Below are 20,325 nucleotides of genomic sequence, written 5' to 3'. Positions count from 1 at the left end.
AAACAAAAGAAATCTCAACCTCCAGGTGGATAAATGCACTACAGTGGTAGAAAATCATATAAAAAGCAGATACATAATTATACAAAATTTCTGAATAATAGCAAAATAGAATATAATCTGCTCTCATTTCAAATTAGAATTAATTGTAATAATTGACAATAATTATGTATAGTTTCCATAAATGGCTACTGACTCTTGTGAAAAACAGCATTCAGTATTCCTGGTCTCTTAAAACTTAAAAAATTCTGAAAACTCTTAAAACACCTTGGTTATACTTCGTATTCTTCATTGTATTTTTTTTCAAAAATAATAAAATACTTTTATTTTATCTTTTTTTTTAGTGGTTTATATTGACATTTGGGGGAAAGAAGTGTTATGTCTCCCATTTTTAAACATAAAAATCTTTGAATTTCACATTATAAACATAAAATGTGAAATTATACATTATAAATAAAATGTGAAAAAGAAGAGTTAGGCAGAGAGAACATAATTTATGCTAGGTCCTCTGTAATCGTATCTTCTAGAGATAATCATAGTTACCTGTTTGTTTATTCTGAAACACACAATGATTTTTGTAACATTGGGATCACACTGTATACAGTGTTGCATAATATATAGTTTGCTAATTTAATAAATGGTATAAGGCATTGTCAGTTTTTACCTGTGAGACCTCTATTTATTAGCTGTTGTGATATCTTTTGTAAAAGCTCATATCTTTGGAAACCTAGGTTTCAGAAACTTTTTTTTTTTTTTTGCTTTTCTTCTGCTTCTTCTTCCCCTAGTTCCATCTTAAAGACCTGAGTATTTTTAACTGAGGACAGAATACAGAAAGGTAGCTGGCAACTATATCTTTTAAGTGTAGTCCACACTTCAGCTAAACTTCCCCAATATTCACATCTTGGTTTTTGATAGAACTCCTCTTCAGCTCACATCTCATGAGACTCTTCTTAATTTAGCCATCAGTTCTTGCTTTTGTCCTGTGATTACGTTGGAGAGGGACAATGAAATAAGCTGACACTTCAGGCTGCAATCAACCAAGCAACCCAGCGTGGTATTTTGGAGGTCCTATTACTACAGTTGAAGATTTGTGGGATTATCAAGGTTAGCTTTTTCTGAAGAGATGCTCTACCATATTTCTAATACGTATGGTATTTCAGAAGTGATTGGAGCAAAGTGTTCAATTCCATTTTGTTTTTATAATAAATTGTAGTAACTACTCACTTTTAACCTAAAATACTAAGGTACAAGTATTTGTTGCCCATGTTTGTGGAGTATTTCATTGCTAACTTGGATTAGCATCATTATTGTTAATTTGGCTTCAATTCTGGGACCTATTCACCATATCCTTTCTAATCTAGGAGAAACTATTGTTAACTTACAGTCATGTTGAACCTGAGCTGGCGTAGGTGGAAGTCTTCAAAAAGGGTAAAAAAGTCAACCTGTAAAATATGAGAAGCAGTTGGTACTCTGGACTAGCGCTGGGCTTTCCAAAAGAAAGTTAGTTGAGATTTTCCTGCATTCATTTTGTAAAACATTTCCCTTGCACTCGAATGTGTGGGAGCATGAGAAAAGAGAAAGGGGGCAACAGGTGACTGATGTGGAATACGTATGACCAGCAGCTTGTGATTAAACTCTTAGAAAGAAATTCTTTTTTTTTTTTAATTTTTTATTTTTTATTTTTTATAAACATATATTTTTATCCCCAGGGGTACAGGTCTGTGAATCACCAGGTTTACATACTTCACAGCACTCACCGAAGCACATACCCTCCCCAATGTCCATAATCCCACACCCCTTCTCCCAACCCCCATCCCCCAGCAACCCTCAGTTTGTTTTGTGAGATTAAGAGTCACTTAGGTTTGTCTCCCTCCCAATCCCATCTTGTTTCATTTATTCTTCTCCTACCCACTTAAGCCCCCATGTTGCATCACCACTTCCTCATACCAGGGAGATCATATGATAGTTGTCTTTCTCCGCTTGACTTATTTCGCTAAGCATGATATGCTCTAGTTCCATACATGTTGTCGCAAATGGCAAGATTTCATTTCTTTTGATGGCTGCATAGTATTCCATTGTGTATATATACCACATCTTCTTGATCCATTCATCTGTTGATGGACATCTAGGTTCTTTCCATAGTTTGGCTATTGTGGACATTGCTGCTATAAACATTCAGGTGCACGTGCCCCTTTGGATCACTATGTTTGTATCTTTAGGGTAAATACCCAGTAGTGCAATTGCTGGGTCATAGGGCAGTTCTATTTTCAACATTTTGAGGAACCTCCATGCTGTTTTCCAGAGTGGTTGCACCAGCTTGCATTCCCACCAACAGTGTAGGAGAGTTCCCCTTTCTCCGCATCCTCGCCAGCATCTGTCATTTCCTGACTTGTTGATTTTAGCCATTCTGACTGGTGTGAGGTGATATCTCATTGTGGTTCTGACTTGTATTTCCCTGATGCCGAGTGATATAGAGCACTTTTTCATGTGTCTGTTGCCATCTGAATGTCTTTTTTGCAGAAATGTCTGTTCATGTCCTCTGCCCATTTCTTGATTGGATTATTTGTTCTTTGGGTGTTGAGTTTGCTAAGTTCTTTATAGATTTTGGACACTAGCCCTTTATCTGATATGTCATTTGCAAATATCTTTTCCCATTCTGTCAGTTGTGTTTGGTTTTGTTAACTGTTTCCTTTGCTGTGCAGAAGCTTTTGATCTTGATAAAATCCCAATAGTTCATTTTTGCCCTTGCTTCCCTTGCCTTTGGCGATGTTCCTAGGAAGATGTTGCTGTGGATGAGGTCGAAGAGGTTGCTGCCTGTGTTCTCCTCAAGGATTTTGATGGATTCCTTTCTCACATTGAGGTCCTTCATCCATTTTGAGTCTATTTTTGTGTGTGGTGTAAGGAAATGGTCCAATTTCATTTTTATGCATGTGACTGTCCAATTTTCCCAACACCATTTATTGAAGAGGCTGTCTTTTTTTCATTGGACATTCTTTCCTTCTTGACATTTGACAAAGTACAGCATACCTTCCTGATCAAAACTCTTCAAAGTATAGGGATAGAGGGCACATACCTCAATATTATCAAAGCCATTTATGAAAAACCCACTGCAAATATCATTCTCAATGGAGAAAAACCGAAAGCTTTTCCGCTAAGGTCAGGAACATGGCAGGGATGTCCATTATCACCACTGCTATTCAACATAGTACTAGAAGTCCTAGCCTCAGCAATCAGACAACAAAAAGAAATTAAAGGCATCCAAATCGGCAAACAAGAAGTCAAACTATCACTCTTCGTAGATGATATGATACTATATGTGGAAAACCCAAAAGACTCCCCTCCAAGATTGCTAGAACTTGTACAGGAATTCAGTAAAGTGTCAGGATAAAAAATCAATGCACAGAAATGCGTTGCATTTCTCTACACCAACAACAAGACAGAAGAAAGAGAAATTAAGGAGTCAATCTCATTTACAATTTCACCCAAAACCATAAGATACCTAGGAATAAACCTAACGAATGAGGCTAAGAATCTATACTCAGAAAACTATAAAGTACTCATGAAAGAAATTGAGGAAGACACAAAGAAATGGAAAAATCCTCCATGCTCCTGGATTGGAAGAATAAATATTGTGAAAATGTCTATGCTACCTAAAGCATTCTACACATTTAATGCAATTCCTATCAAAGTACCATCCATCTTTTTCAAAGAAATGGAACAAATAATTCTAAAATTTATATGGAACCAGAAAAGACCTCGAATAGCCAAAGGGATATTGAAAAAGAAAGCCAAAGTTGGTAGAATCCCAATTCCGGACTTCAAGCTCTATTACAAAGCTGTCATCATCAAGACAGCACGGTACTGGCACAAAAACAGACACATAGATCAATGGAACAGAATAGAGAGCCCAGAAATAGACCCTCAACTCTGTGGTCAACTAATCTTCGACAAAGCAGGAAAGAATGTCCAGTGGAAAAAAGAAAGAAATTCTTGAGTTGCCTTCAGATTTTCATCTCTCTTCTTGTTTCAGCTCACAGAAAAATAATTCAATAGAAAATTATAAAAATGTTGTTATTTGTTTTCCCATGAATCCAAGTAGAAATTATGCAGAGTTAAGAATGAACACATTTAAATACTAAATAAAATTGTTTTCATAGTCCTTTAATATCTTCCCATTCGAAGGAACATTATAGACTAATTTCTAGTATTGGATATTCTGGGCTTCCATTACTGTAGTTGTTATTGATGTAGATATTTACATGAAAATATAACCCTGATTGTTTGTGACACCGTATTGTTAGCTTGTTACTTTTCATTCACAGTCTCAGTTTCTAAAAACACTCTGTTTGGCTGCAGTCATCAAGTTTATGGATTCAGGTATACAGTGAACAGATGAGACAGATGCATCCTAAATCAGCCAAGTTCTAATTTTTATGCAAATATTCTCTGAAATAAAAATCTGATTTTTAGAGCTTTCTCTTTCTCTTTTTTCCTTTTTTTTTTTTTTTTTTGGTTAAGCAGTACCATGCTTTCCCTGGAACATAAGGTGTATTTTATGACTTGAAGTTATAAAGAGCTTTATTTTCTAAATAGAAGAATAGTATCTACAAAGGATGTCTACTGTAGAGTAATAAAAACTGATTGTCCCTGTTGGACTGTTGACCGTGGGGTCATTTTTTAAAAATTACACTCTGTACATTTATCCTAGTGGTTATGTTATTTCTGTTTGCTTATTAAGCAATAATTTTGAATATTAAAAGTCTGATATAATTGGGAACTAAAGGTATTTACTCAGTAATCTTTAATATATGGCCTTGAATACCCAATAACTATTAGTAAGGGCAATGTCAGATACAAATGAAGTCATAGGCTGTTCTGAAATCTAAGATTCTACTTTAGAGTAACATTATCATTATTATAATTTTTATTACCTATAAAGTGGGTTTATTGACTTAAGCAGATTTGTAAAATTTTTCTGTATTTTCAATGGATCTATAGACTCTACAGATACACTATAAGCATCCCAGGGCAGAATCGTAAATATCAATTTGGCTAAGTCCTCTCTGTGTCCTAAGTCTTCATGAAACTCTTTACTCCACCACTAACACAACCAAGAACAAATATCTGTAAAGTTTTACACATCTCTCTAAGTGGCAGATGAAGGGGGGAAACGGATTGCAAATTCTGCATACTGAGTTCCTCTAAGTTACCAGAATTTCATGTCAATATGGAACCCTAGTCCGTGCTTTTTATCAGACTATTGAATGTATTAGAAACTTGCAGGACTATGGACTGTCATTTTCTTCTTGTAAAGAAAGCCTCAACTCTCATCCAGCTAATTCCGATGAGCTATAGAAGTCCCTACCACTTATACTGAGTGGTTGCTAGTTTCCTTGGTGTCATTTTAATTTGTCACTTTATATGACTTGTCTTCTCAAAGATACTGGCAATTTTAAAGTATTTTTATAAAGTTGGACACCAAGTAGCCACTGAATAAATCCAGATTAATAGAAAGCCATTTTTTAAAAAGATTTTTTGTTTATTTGACAGAGAGAGACAGCAAAGGACGGAACACAAGTGGGGGTAGTGAGAGAGGGAGAAGGGAGAAGCAGGCTTCCCCCTGGGCAGGGAACCTGACTGGGGGGCTTGGGGGGCTGGATCTCAGGACTCCAGGATCATGACCTGAGCCAAAGGCAGACATTTAATGACTGAGCCACCCAGGCACCCTTATGAGAAAGCCATTTTGAACCTGACTTTCCACCCTTTCCTCCAAATCTCTTAGCATAATGAAACATTATGACAAATAGGACTTTTAAACAAAGAGAGTGACAATTCATTGAATTAGGCAATACACCTTTCTGTCTCTCTCAGAATTTATCATCTTGTGACATTCCTCTTTTCACAGTGCATACCACAGTCACCAAATGAAACAGATGAACCATGTTTTCCGGGGGAAGAAAAAATGACTTTCTGTTGCCTCTGCCAGAAATTACCTCCATTTAACTCATATCTGGGTTTGTAGTGTCTTGGAGGAAAGACTAGAATCAAGATTAGATCAAGATTAGAAGCAGGGTACTGGGAGTGCCTGGGCGGCTCAGTCAGTTAAGTGTCTGACTTCTGCTCAGGTTCTAGTCCCAACTAGGGTCCTGGGATTGAGCCCTGCAGCAGACTCCCTGCTCAGCAGGAGGTCTGTTTCTCCCTCTGCCTCTGGCCCTCCCCCCCCTCGTGTTCTCTCTCTCTCAAGAAAAAGCAGCAGCACGGGACTGGTTTTTTTCCCCCTCACATCTTAGCAGAAAGGGACCACAGGAGAGAGGCTAATAGGTGAGTTGCTCTGTGGGAAAGTTCTGGGAAATTAATAGGTAAATATTTGGCCAGAGTCAAGTCAATTGCAAAGAATCAGTTGCTGATAATGGAGGCAGTGCATAGTAGTGAACAAGAATTTGGGTTCTGGCATGAACTGCCTAGTTCAAATCCTACATCTGCCTCTTACTATCATAACCGATTTCCATTTATATGAAATAGGAATAAAATTAATAGTGCCTATAGGCTATGTGGAGTAAATGAGTTAATCCTCAATAAATGCTAGCTACTGTTTTTCTGAGTAATTTGAGTTTGTTTAAAGTTCCATTGTGTCTTATCTCATTTGATCTTATAATGTTGTTGGTGGTAAGTGTCCTAGTTACCAGAGACATGGAGAAAAAAAGATATATTAAAATTTACGAATTCAATAAATGTAATTTTCTTATAGTTCACTTCTCTATGGAGGAATGCCAAGACATTCCTTCCATTCCAGTCTCAACCCAGACTCCACCCTGATTCAACAACTTTTGAGAAATTATAGATAAAAAAAGTTTATATTCCACTTAAAAGAAGTAAGAAGTCTGAGAGGGGGGAAAAAAGGGGTGACCTATGTATTATAAGCTAATTTTAAAGGTAAAAGTGGGCATCTTGATACTGGTTATTTTAAGGGTAAGTTGAGTATCAGTAAGTCCTGTTATCAACAAGCTCCGTAAGGATTTCTTTCCCTTAAAAATACTTGAAGCAAGTGCAGCGGTGTTGTAAAATGTTTGCTTTACTTTTATAAAATTGGTGGCTTTATATTAGATAGGTTGCCTCAGGGAGAACATTTTGCCAGAACACACAACACTGTAAGGTATTTTTTTTTTCCTAATCCAATTTCTTATTCGAAAACAGAATATACATGTCTAGGATTTTTTATATGGTTTCTTGTTGTGGCACCCAAGTGTTTTGCATTCATCAAATCAGTGGAGAGCTAAACCCCGCAGCGCTCAATTGGGCTAAATCTAATAAAAACAAAGCCATTCTGCCTTCTATAAATACATTCACGCAGAGTATTATCATATATAAACTACACTCATCTAAACTGATTTAGAAAGGAAACTTTTACAAATATTAAGACTTATAAACTTTGTTTTGGTTAATGCATGATACAAGTTTCTATGCATGTTTAAATGCAGGCTTGAAAAGGCTAGACATGTCCAGATCCATCTTTTTAAGTGTGGTCTTACTGACAGCTGATGTTATTTTTCAGATGACTTTTTTTCAGAGCCATTTATTTCAGAGTCCAGGAAAACTGCATGTAGACTGCATCATCAGAACTAGCACTAATTTAGCGCAAATATTGACAGTCTGTTTTGTATCAGGCAGTTTCTTGGTTATGTTTTCTGATTGGAGTGTGCATTTGCAGCCACATTCTCTCTATAGTAGTTTCTCTCCGGTGGGCAGGTTGTGGTGGGACAGGAGAGTTTTATCACTTAACATTGCTTAGAGTTGCTGGCTTATGGTTATAATAAAATGTAGACTGAGTATTAGAAGAGTGCTTTATTGGTTTTAGGTCATCTAGAGACAACACACTTCTCCTGCCTACGCTGGTTGGGAGTTTATTACCCCATCCTGGACATTCCACTGACCAATACTATGGGGAGAATTAAGGGAAGAGAAATACATGTTCATGCTGAGAGAGAACTGTCTCTCTGACCCAACAGAGGAAAGGATTAATTTGAACCAGGAGGGGATGACATGGATTGCTCAAAAGATCTGTCCTCCAGCATGCAGAATATTTGTTACGAGCAGGTACTTGGGGGTTTTATTTTTATTATTTAGAGGGCTTCTTCAGTGTAACAGTTACCTATGCATTATTTGAGAAAACTAGGGCTTAGAGGCTTGGAAGTTTTGCAGAGGGCTCACAACTAGCTAAGTAGCTAGGGTGGGTTTCCCAGTATGTAATTCAAAAGTTCAGAATCTTTCTACTAGGGATTATTACCTCTTCAGCCTCTACCTCATTTTATTTATTTTTTAAAAAAATTTTTAATTTTTATTTATTTGACAGAGAGATCACAAGTAGGCAGAGAGAGGAGGAAGCTGGCTCCCTGCTGGGCAGAGAGCCAGATGTGGGGCTCGATCCCAGGACCCTGGGATCATGACCTGAGCTGAAGGCAGAAGCTTAACCCACTGAGCCACCCAGGCGCCCCTAGCCTCTACCTCATTTTAAATGGGACTGTTGGATAGTGCTTGCATATTTTTTTTTTGTTTGAGATGATGTTTTATTTGTTTATTTTGATACGTCACTTAGAAGATATTTTCTAAATCAGTGGTTTGAAAAAAGGTTGGTCACCTTGCATACCTTTCTTGATAAGAAGCTCTCGAACTACAAGGCCTTGTGAAGTTGTAATTTGGAGCACTCTTATTGTGTTAAAAAAAAAAAATACTGAAATCAATCTTCAAAGTCCAGAGAAAGCATGAAGGTTTTGTAATTGATGAAAACTAGATTTAGTAAGGACCAAGAATGTTAGTGTAAATAGTTAAGAACCACATCGTTGGTCTTACTGCTTTTTATTCTGACTTTTGACATTTCACTGACCCATCAGAAATCCAGACTGTTTTTGGAAGGATGGAAAAGAAAACAAGGTAGGGGTCAAAGTGTACAATGACTTCATGCCAAGGGATTTTGTTTGAGGAAGTACCTGGATAACACCTCCCAACAAAGTTAGATCATTTGTGCTGCAGTTTTGGGTTGGGCAGGTTGAGACCTTAGCAGGTGGTGTGAAGGGAAGGAAATCTGACATGGGAGGGTCAGGTTCTCAGAAATAACCTGAAAGTCTGGTAGGTCTAGAAATTTGATCGGCACCGTGCACTGCAGTTTTCAAAGAAGTATGCTAGCTTAGATCCCAAAAGTCTAGCATCAGTAATGGTGATAACAAGCATAACAACTGCTTATTGAGTGCCTGTTGAAGGACAGGTGCTTGTCCTTAAAACAACAATCCAAGCAAGGTTTTATTATCTTAAACTTACTATAAAGGAGCTGCAGGGAGGTTCAGTAGCTCTTCCAAGATCACGTTGCAAGTAGGTGAAAGTGTTTATATTTGGATTTGCATTTGTATAGCTGAAAGCTTTCTATTATTCTAGATCTCACTGCGCACAGTTAATCCTGTGTGTAGTTTATGAGCATGGGAAGCAGGAATTTTGAAGATGCAGCAAAATTTGGAATCAGGCAATTGTGTTTGAACTACCTTTAAGAAAAAAGAGAAGGGGCGCCTGGGTGGCTCAGTGGGTTGAGCCGCTGCCTTCGGCTCGGGTCATGATCTCAGGGTCCTGGGATCGAGTCCCGCATCGGGCTCTCTGCTCGGCAGGGAGCCTGCTTCCCTCTCTCACTCTCTCTCTGCCTGCCTCTCTGCCTGCTTGTGATCTCTGTCTGTCAAATAGATAAATAAAATCTTTAAAAAAAAAAAGAGAAAAGGTAAGCAAGGAAAGGAAGGACCGGGCTGGATAATGGCGCCTGAAGCAAGTAAACCAGGGATTCAGGATAAATTCCAGAACCAAAGTGAGAACAAGAGCGCATGTCAGTATATCCAGTAAGAAGTGTAGTCTTGGTGCCAGTGTGGCAAGAATAAGAGGAATCTGGGAGCTAAGCGGGCATCACAGTTTCAACTAAAGGCTCGAAATTCCAACAGCTAGTGGATCTGAGTCTGAGTTTGTCGAGATTAATTTAAAGAAGGATGGTGACAGTTGGTCTGTCGTACTGATAATGTTCAGTTTATGCAGCTGAACAGAATTTGAAATTGGGAAGAAAGTCAAACAGTCCTTCTGCACACCCCATCACAGTTGTTAGTTCTCAATAATTAATTCGTGGTGACAGCCAGAGCAAAGTTGTCTAAGATGGGATTACTGCGCACGCACATGTGGCTAGGCAGCACGCGTATAGTATTCTTTGACATACAAACTTGTTTTCTACGGATCTTCTCTGCTAGTTAAATCCTCCTTCTTGACATCTGATTTGTCATTTATAGCTTTTGGAAAGATGGCAGAGCAAAAGAAGACATTTTCCAAGATAATTTTAGCAATGCTAGGACATATGCATCGGGAATTCTCATGAGATGTTACTACTAACTTGTGAAATTTGGCAGGCGTGCCTTTTTTATACACTAGAATATAATACTCCTATCTAGATTTTTTTTTAAATTCTGCTCCTCCTCGTCTGCTTTCTAAAATGCAAAATGACAAATAAAGTAACACTTCCTAAGCAGAATGTTTCAAGGATTTAATATGTGATCATTGTATGAATATTCTGCCAGCAGTGATCTTGTGTGAATTCAGATCTTTTACTTTGACACATGATTGATTTTTTTTCCCCTCTAACATTAGGCTTTGTGCAATATTAAAGAATGAAAAGGGTAATAGGATTACCGTTGAAAATGTTTTGTTTTGTTTACTTTTATGACACATATCATTTGTCCACATCTACAAGAACTCTGTCATAGCCTAAAGTTATAGTATTGCTAGCAACTTTCTTTAAAACTTTTGTTAGTGGGGCCTCTGGGTGTCTCAGTCAGTTAAGCAGTGACTCTTGATTTCAGCTCAGGTCATGATCTCAGGGTTGGGAGATAAGCCCCATGTAGGGTTCTGCACTGGGTATGGAGCCTGCTTCAGATTCTCTCTCTGCCCTACTCCACTCCTGCCCCTGCTTGCGTGTGCACTGTCTCTCTGTCTCTCTGTCTCTCATAAAAAAACAAAAACAAAACAGAACAACAACAACAAAAACACTTATTTGTTAATATTTTCAGAATAACATAGAACGTGACACTTGATAAAGCAAATACACATTATAATATGAATGAAAACTTGGGGATCATGGGAATGAGTAAGCTGTTAGCCACAGTAAATGCACAGTTGAGTTTTAGGTTACACTATTGATGATGAATTCAATGATAAACCTCTGTGCTATTTTTGTCATTGCTTTTAATAGTAGAAAGCTGGAATTGTAAGTTCTAGAGGTTCAGGAATAATTTTTGGTTTGCTCCTATTTTCTTACCGCAGTGCTAGGCAATCAGAAAATGCTCAGTAGAGGCACCTCAGTTGGTTAAGCTGCTGCCTTCACCTCAGGTCATGATCCCGGAGTCCCAGGATTGAGTCCGGCATTGGGCTCCCAGCTCTAGGGAGAGTCTGCTTCTGCCTCTGACCTTCTCCCCTCTCATGCTCTCTCTCACTCCCTCTCTCTCTCAAATAAATAAATAAAATCTTTAAGACAAAAAAAGATTTTTAAAAAAGATGCTCAATACATGTTGAATGTAATTGTTTTAAATGGAAAAACACAAATGGTATAAGAACCCCTCTCTTTGATTTTTCCTTCCTTTTTTCTTTTTTTCCTGTTTTAAAATCTTCTCTTCTTTTTAATTCTTCATGAGTTTTTGGTACCTAATCTGCTTGGTTTTGTACATTAGGATTTAGCTAGCTAGACATTTTGTCAGCTAGAGGTTTCAGTGAGGTAGTTTAATAATAAGTATCTCCTCTTTTTTTTTTAATTTTTATGTACAGAACAGTTCTTTAGTTGGTAGCCATAACTTTCCCTTATAATTTTGCTGGGCAGAACTTTGGCTTTGAAAGGACCGTTGTATCTCTGATTATTGAAATTTTGTATCTGCAACTAATGCTTCTAAGAAGTTGGTGGTTATGCTGCACATCTTAGGCTATCCTGGAGAACATATTAGAAGCAATCATAAAATGAATGCATTGATTCACCCAGTAAATACAGTGAGGTTCCAATATTGGCAAAGGATTGTGCAGACCCGGTTGCAAGAGACAGTTGAATCAAGACAAGGTATCTATCCCTACAGCCTAAGGGAGATTGAACCAAAGAATCAGCTCCTAAATTGACCTTATAATGTGCTAAAACATAGGTTTTTGAAGCCCAGAGTTTTCATTTCTAAAGAGGTGTCATTTGGAAAAATTAATATAAAAAGGCATTTGTACTGAAAATTTTGTGATTTATATATTTAACAACATACTTGATACAAGGCCTAATTTGCCCAAGCACAAGAATGTGCCCTGGCATTCTTATCATTAAGGATATTCGTATAGTATCATTTTTATGTTTGTGACATAATAATTACTATCTTTTATTATGTTACCATAGTCAAGCAGCTTACAGATATTTAATTATAGAACTAGAGTAGTATGGAGTTTATGAATATGGCCTTGGAGGTTAGATATGAATTCAAATTTCAATACTGGCATTTATTACTCATGTCAAAACTTAAGTTTTGTGAGCATAGATTTCAGTGTCTATAGAAGGAGAATAATAGTATCTTTAAAAATTATTATGAAGGTAGTTGATAAAAGCTATGTAAAAGCATACTTTATATGCTTATAATATATAATTTATATAATGTGTTACATATATACACATATATAAATATATATAGTATAATATTTCATTTAGTTTTTCTGTAGTTCTTGTTATTGTCATGTGCCAGGCACCTGACCTCTGAGAATTTTGGAAACTTGGCTAATGTCAGCAACTGAGTTGCTGTAATTCTACCCCTGTTTTTTCAGACTCAAAAGCTGTACCCTTTCTGATACACCTTACCACCCTCTGTTACAGTGGCTTCTTTCCCTCGCAGTAGGATGACGAAGCAATGTGCTGATGGTGACTGTTCTTTTCAGTTCCTCAAAGGGACTGATTATCTCAAAATGTTCTCCCAAATGTCTCATTATATTCTTTTTCTAAGAGTTTTTAACTCCTTTGGTTCACACTGGGTAGTGGTATGCTCCAAATTAGCCTCTATTCTTAGCCTATAAACCTAATTTCTATTGTGAGGAAAAAATTACCTTATAGCTCTAAAGAGAATCTATATTAGATTTTATTAAACATAAAGCACAAAAGGTTGTACATTCCTTAGGGGGAAAAAAAAGGTGTGAGAATTTGTTTCAATATCTGAGTAGTATTTAGGGATTTTAAAACTGAATTTCTAGAGAAAGAAGGAAATATACTATAAATTATACTAAGAGAATTACAAGGGTAATTGCTGTAGTACCCATCATTGTTTCATCGTCATCAACACCATGTAAACAGCAGTTCCAAACTATGAAGTGTTAAGTTGTGCAATGTGTCAAAAGTAATTTATTTCTAAAGATAAGGTGATCTATAGTACTCGTGTTTTCAAATGACTTTTTAAATTATTTTTTGAATTAGATGTGATTGCAGGTTATCCCAGTAATCATATCATTGTTGCTTATTTTTGTTTTGTTTTTTGTTTTTGCCTTTTTTGGTAATAAAGAAGTGGAATTACATATAGGAGTTGGAGATGTATCCAAATGAGTTTACTTTTTTTGTGCAAATGCCACCTCTTCAGTTTCTATCCTAAAATAAAAAAGAAGATGAAAGAACTAACCCAGTAAAATAATTTTGGGTACCTACCATGTGCTGAAAATTTATATTAAATATAGTCAACATCATCTATATAAATAATTATCTATGTCTATAAAGTCACACACACAGGAATGCTGTGAGTACTAGGGATAGATCAGTATCTGAAATACCTCATTTCTGAAGAAAGCAGAAGAAAATCCTGTATGTTCAGTGTTGTGAAAAGAATTAGTTTAAGAAGTGAAATTATTAGAAATGATTTTAGCTGTGCCTCACTTCTAAGGGTATAATGATTCAACAATGACTGCAGAATGGTTAAAAGCAAATTGATAGTAAATGCTGACATTGGAGACTGGCAAATCATTATTTGCTGTTTGACTTCTTTATTATGAGTCCCTCACTTAGTTATTGTGTTCCCAAATAGGAGCACTTTTTATTCCTGACACTTTCTTATTTTACAGTTGTATGATTGTAAAGATATCCTACCCAGTTTTTACCTTCTAAAACTGCCTATCCTGATGCTATCCAGTGTGTACTGAATATCCCTGTTAATAATAACATTTAGGAAATTTAATGATGTTAAAAAATTTGGTAACACAAATGGAAATCAAACTCTTTTCTATGAGATTGATTACTAATGATTCTTATTTACTTATGTTCTAGAACGCAAATCAATTTCACAGTGGCTATTGATTTTACAGCATCAAATGGTGAGTATTATAACTATCACTAGTACAAAATACCAGTAATTAATTGAAATATATTTATTTTCATGAGGTTAGATATTTTATTCCTATATTTATATATTTCTGAAGTGCGTTATATAAAATTTAGGTCATTTTTCCTTTCTTTTCACTATTACGAAATAGGTATACAAATAACTAGAAGAAATGGGGAAAAATGGCTAATAGTCCCATTCAAATTTAATAAATATTAAGTTGTTATAATTTTTGTTTCAGAAATTTTTAAAAGAAAATTGAGATCTAGTTAAGCCCACTGTGTACTTTGGCCCCACTTCTTTGACCCTCCCTTCATCTTCATACATAACTGTAATGCTGAAGTGTGTTGCATTATCTTTATTTTATAGTACTTTTGTGTGTATTAATATACAAAAGTGTAATTAAGATACATATACTTCATGCAGCTCACTTCATTTTTACTAGACTATTTTTAAGAATTACTCATTTTAACACATTTATATTTAATTCTGGGAATTATCATATAATACCTTTTGTATAGATAGTCATAATTTGTTTATCAAACATTTCAAGAAAGAAAAGATAGTGAACTTTTAAAATTTTATTTTGAAGTAACTTTGTATGATACAAATTTGAATTACTATATACCATAAAAACATGAATCTCATTATTTAATTTTTATCAGAACTTGCCATCAGTTATATTTATCTAGTTGTTTTCCCCCCAAATTACTTATTGTGCTTATGGCTCTTATATTATTTTTCTCTTCACCTCACATTTCTTGCACTTTGAGTCACATTTCACAAAATAATAGCATTTTTAGCTAAGGAAGAATCTTTTTTTTTTTTTTTTTTTTTTTAAAGATTTTATTTATTTATTTGACAGAGAGAAATTACAAGTACACTGAGAGGCAGGCAGAGAGAGAGAGAGAGAGAGAAGGAAGCAGGCTCCCTGCTGAGCAGAGAGCCCGATGCGGGACTCGATCCCAGGACCCTGAGATCATGACCTGAGCCGAAGGCAGCGGCTTAACCCACTGAGCCACCCAGGCGCCCGAGCTAAGGAAGAATCTTAAAGATCACTTACTCTAACTGTCCTGTTATACAGATGAGGAAACTTGGATCCAGAAGATCATTTTACTAACTACATCTTGGCTTGTTAATACTAGAGTTAAGAACAGAGATGAAATTAAAATGTAATTTAACTTACCTTTGGTTACATGTTAAGTATATTCTCCAACACTCTGATTTCAAGTTAATTATTTTTTTAATTTATTTTTTTTAAATTTTAATAAACATATAATGTATTTTTATCCCCAGGGGTACAGGTCTTGAATCGCCAGGTTTACACACTTCACAGCACTCACCATAGCACATACCCTCCCCAATGTCCATAACCCCACCCCTTCTCCCAACCCCCCTCCCCCCAGCAACCCTCAGTTTGTTTTGTGAGATTAAGAGTCGCTTACGGTTTGTCTCCCTCCCAATCCCATCTTGTTTCATTATTCTTCTCCTACCCCCTTAACCCCCCGATGTTGCATCTCCACTTCCTTATATCAGGGAGATCATATGATAGTTGTCTTTCTCCGCTTGACTTATTTCGCTAAGCATGATACCCTCTAGTTCCATCCACATCGTCACAAATGGCAAGATTTCATTTCTTTTGATGGCTGCATAGTATTCCATTGTGTATATATACCACGTCTTCTTTATCCATTCATCTGTTGATGGACATCCAGGTTCTTTCCATAGTTTGGCTATTGTAGACATTACTGCTATAAACATTCGGGTGGACGTGCCCCTTCAGATCACTACATTTGTATCTTTAAGGCAAATACCCAGTAGTGCAATTGCTGGGTCATAGGGTAGTTCTATTTTCAACATTTTGAGGAACCTCCATGCTGTTTTCCAGAGTGGTTGCACCAGCTTGCATTCCCACCAACAGTGTAGGAGAGTTCCCCTTTCTCCGCATCCTCACCAGCATCTGTCATTTCCTGAACAAGTTTATTATTTTTATTCGTGTATTTTATTCAGTAAAATACGAAACATAGAAATAAAACCTAAAGTCTAAAAACCTAAAGTTTAAAATACTAGCTTTTGTTCACTTATGAATATTAGCACAACGACTAGAAGAGCAGGAATCTATGGAATAATAAGACACAGACTTCTGAAACTGACTTAGAAGACACAGACAATCTGAAAAGCCTATAATAAGAGATTGAATTCATAATAAAAAAACTACCCACAAAACTTACTTGGGTCCAGGTCCAGATAAGCTCCACTAGTGAATTCTTCAAATATTTAAAGAGAATTGATATAAATTCTTCACAAATTCTTCCAAGAAATAGTAGAGGAGAGAATACTTCCCAACTCAGTATATGAGGTTACTATTACCTTGATACCAAAACTATAACAAAGAAAAGAATAACTGAAGATCAGTTTCTTTTATGGATATGAATATAAGAGTCCTCAACAAAACACTACCAATCTGAATCCAGCAACATATAAAGAAAATTACACACTCTGAGGAAGTAAAATTTATCTCAGGAATGCAGGGTTGGCTGAATATTAAAAAATCAAAGAACTTACCATGTCAATAGAAGAAAATGTAAAAATCACATGGTCTTGTCAGTTGGTATGGAAAAAAAGCATTTGGGAAAGTCCAGCACACTTTCAGGATAAAAACATTTAACAAACTAGGAATGGAAGTTTACTTTTTAGCCTTATGAAGGGAAAAATATAAAAAACCCATACCTAACATAGTTTAATGCATCCAGCCTAAAATGAGAAATAGGGCAAGAATGTCTCCTTTTCCACTTCTATTCAACATTGTACTGGAAGTTGTGGCCCTAGCAATTAGTAAAGAAAAAGAAATTTAAAATATCCAGATTGTAAAGAAGGAAGTTAAATTATTTCTATTTGCAGATGACATAGTCTTATATATAAAAAATCCCAAAGAATTCCCTAAAAATCTATTAAAACTACAAATACACTTAGCAAGATTGAAGGATAAAATATCAGTATATAAAAGTCGGGTCATTTTCTATACACTTCCAGTTAACAATCTGAGACTGAAAAAGAAAATTTCATTCACAGAAGTATCAAAAAGAACATAATACTTAGGAATAAATTTAACAAAGTAGTGTAAACTTTATACTCTAAAAATTGTATTCTGAAAAAGATTGAAAGAAATTAAAGATCTAAGTAAGTGGAAAAATATGCCATTTTCATGGATTGGAAAATTCAGCTGTTAAGAGGGCAACATTTCTCAAAGCAGTCAGCAGATTCAATGTAATCTCATTCAAAACCTGCAAGGGGTTGCTGGTGTGGAGGGGATGGGAGGGATGGGGTGGCTGGATGATGGACATTGGGGAGGGTCTGTGCTATGGTGAGTGCTGTGAAGTGTGTAAGATTGATGATTCACAGATCTGTACCCCTAAAACAAATAATACATTATATGTTAATAAAAAATAATAAGATAAAATAAAATAGCCTGATAAAACAAAACAAACAAACAACCTGAAAGACCTGTTTTGCATAAATGGATGCCCCAGAAATTCATGTGGCCTCAGAGCCAAAGCAGACTTGAAAAGAGAGAACAAAGTGGGGCTATTCGTACTTCCCATTTTTGAAAGTTAATTACATAAAACAACAGTAGCAAAGAAAGCATGGTGCTGGTGTAAAAATAGTTATATAGCTCCATGAAATAGAATGGAGATTCCAGAAATAAACCCGAGTCTAAGGTTAACTGATTTCAGAAGAGTACCAAGACAATTCAATGGAGTAAGAATAATCTTTTCAACGTAACAAAACTAGGACAATAAGATAGCTACGTACAAATGACTGAAGTTGGACATTTTTCTCATATCAACAACAAATTAACACAAAGTAGATCAAAGACCTAAATATAAGGGTTAATGTTACAAACTGTTAGATGAAAACATAGGGATACACCTTCATGACCTTGGATTTGACACTTGATTCTTAAGTATGATACAAAGACGTAAGCAACAAAAGAAAATAAATAAATTGAACTCTGTCGAAATCAAGACCTTTTTATGCTTCATAGAACACTATTAACTAAGTGAAATGACAAACCCCAGAATGTGAGGAAAAATAGTAGCAATTCATATATCTCATGGGGGACTTGTATCCTAGAATGTATAAAGAACCCGTAATTCAATAAAAAGACAATCCAATTTTAAAATGGGCAAAGGATCTGAATAGACATAGCCCCACAGAAGATGTATAAATGATTGATCAGTAAGCATATGAAAAGATAACTTAGTAAACTTAGGCATCAGGAAATGCAAATCAAGACCATAATGAGATACTATGTCACACCCAGGAGAATGACTATCATCCAAAGATAACAGGTATTGGTGAGGATATGGAGAAACTGGAAGCCTCGTGCACTGTGTGTGAGAATGTTAAGTGATACAGCCACCAGAGAGAACACATTAGAGGTTCCTCAAGTTGCTTCACATAGAGTAACTATATGACCCAGCAATTCCACCCCTAAATGTATACCCAAGAAAGATTAAAACGTATGTCTATATGAAAACTTGTACACAAAAGATGATAGCAACATAATAGCCATAATTATGGAAACAATCCAAATATTCCTCAACTAATAAATGGATTTTAAAATGTAGTACAGGGCGCCTGGGTGGCTCAGTGGGTTAAGCCGCTGCCTTCAGCTCAGGTCATGATCTCGGGGTCCTGGGATCGAGTCCCACATCGGGCTCTCTGCTCAGCGGAGGGCCTGCTTCCCTCTCTCTCTCTCTCTCTCTCTGCCTGCCTCTCTGTCTACTTGTGATCTCTCTGTCAAATAAATACATAAATAAAATCTTTAAAAAAAATAAAATAAAATGTAGTACATTCATACAGGAGAATACTGTTCAGCAATAAATGCAAATGAAATATGAAGTACCAATACATGCTATGACATTATTGATCTTTGAAATCATTATGCTAAGTGAAAGAAGCTAGTCACAAAATACGTCTTGTGTGAATCTAGTTATATGTAATGTCCTGAACAAGCAAATTAATAGAGATGGAAAGATTAATCATCTTTTGGGGTTGGGCTGGATGGAGTGATAGGGAGGGATAGTGAATAGGTATACAGTTTCTTTTTGAGGTGATAAAAATGTTCTAAAATTGGAGTGATGGTTGTACTTATCTGTGAATTTATTAAAAATCACCGAATTGTACATTTTAAATGGTTAAATTCTAAGTTATGTCTCATTACATCTAAATCAACTTTTTAAAAAGAGTGTAGTCGAGTGTTTTTTTAAATGCATTATGTACCTCTAAAACAAAAGCAGAGATAAGTTTGATGATATCCAATGTTTAAAATATTACAAAATCCTTAAGTATAGGGTTCTAGTTATGAATAAGGGCTATGGAATCAGATCGCCTAGACTTACATGCTGGTTTTATCAAGTTTTACAGTGTGATTAGGGGTAAATTATTTAATCTGAAAATTGGGTATAATAAAGTAGCTATATCATAGGTTTGTTGAAAGGTTAAGAAAGATGTGAAGTGTTTAATACATGTGTTAGATCCCATGTTATTACAGTTATCATGGATATTAGTTGGGTCCCAGTGTTATCAACTTACTGCAAGTTCATTCTTCATAAGCATTGTTGCAGATACAGAGGTGGCACAAACATGGTCCCAGACTCAAGGAATGGACAGTCAATGTGGCAGATTTTTAATTGCCATATTTTGTGGCGCAGAGCATAAGCGTCCTAAAAGTAAGAAAGTAAAGACAATAAGGGTTGGAGTAAGCAAGGAAGGCTTTCTGGAGCAAGTAAAACATAAGCTGGAGGGGAGTAAATTCACTTCAGGAACTGGGTGGCAACTTGAGAGATAGAGATAGGAAGGAAGATACCATGAGTGATACAGTGGTCTGATGAAGATGCTGGAAAGAGACAGGCAACGTCTTTGCATGGGTGGGATCCAGCCG

The 20,325-nt window shown here is 36.0% G+C and overlaps 1 protein-coding gene across 1 annotated transcript in view; it reads left to right on the top strand.

Annotated features, from left to right (window-relative positions):
• Positions 1–20,325, top strand: part of CPNE8 (copine 8) — a 211,758-nt gene that overhangs the window by 155,034 nt on the left and 36,399 nt on the right. Inside the window, exon 14 of the mRNA XM_032347726.1 lies at positions 14,324–14,370. Within this exon, the coding sequence (XP_032203617.1) occupies positions 14,324–14,370 (47 nt within the window). The remainder of the gene's footprint in view (positions 1–14,323; positions 14,371–20,325) is intronic.

The sequence above is a fragment of the Mustela erminea genome, chromosome 6 (assembly GCF_009829155.1).
Source record: "Mustela erminea isolate mMusErm1 chromosome 6, mMusErm1.Pri, whole genome shotgun sequence".
NCBI lineage: Eukaryota > Metazoa > Chordata > Mammalia > Carnivora > Mustelidae > Mustela > Mustela erminea.
Note: the sequence above shows the minus strand (reverse complement) of the source record. Positions and strands in the feature narration are given on the sequence as shown.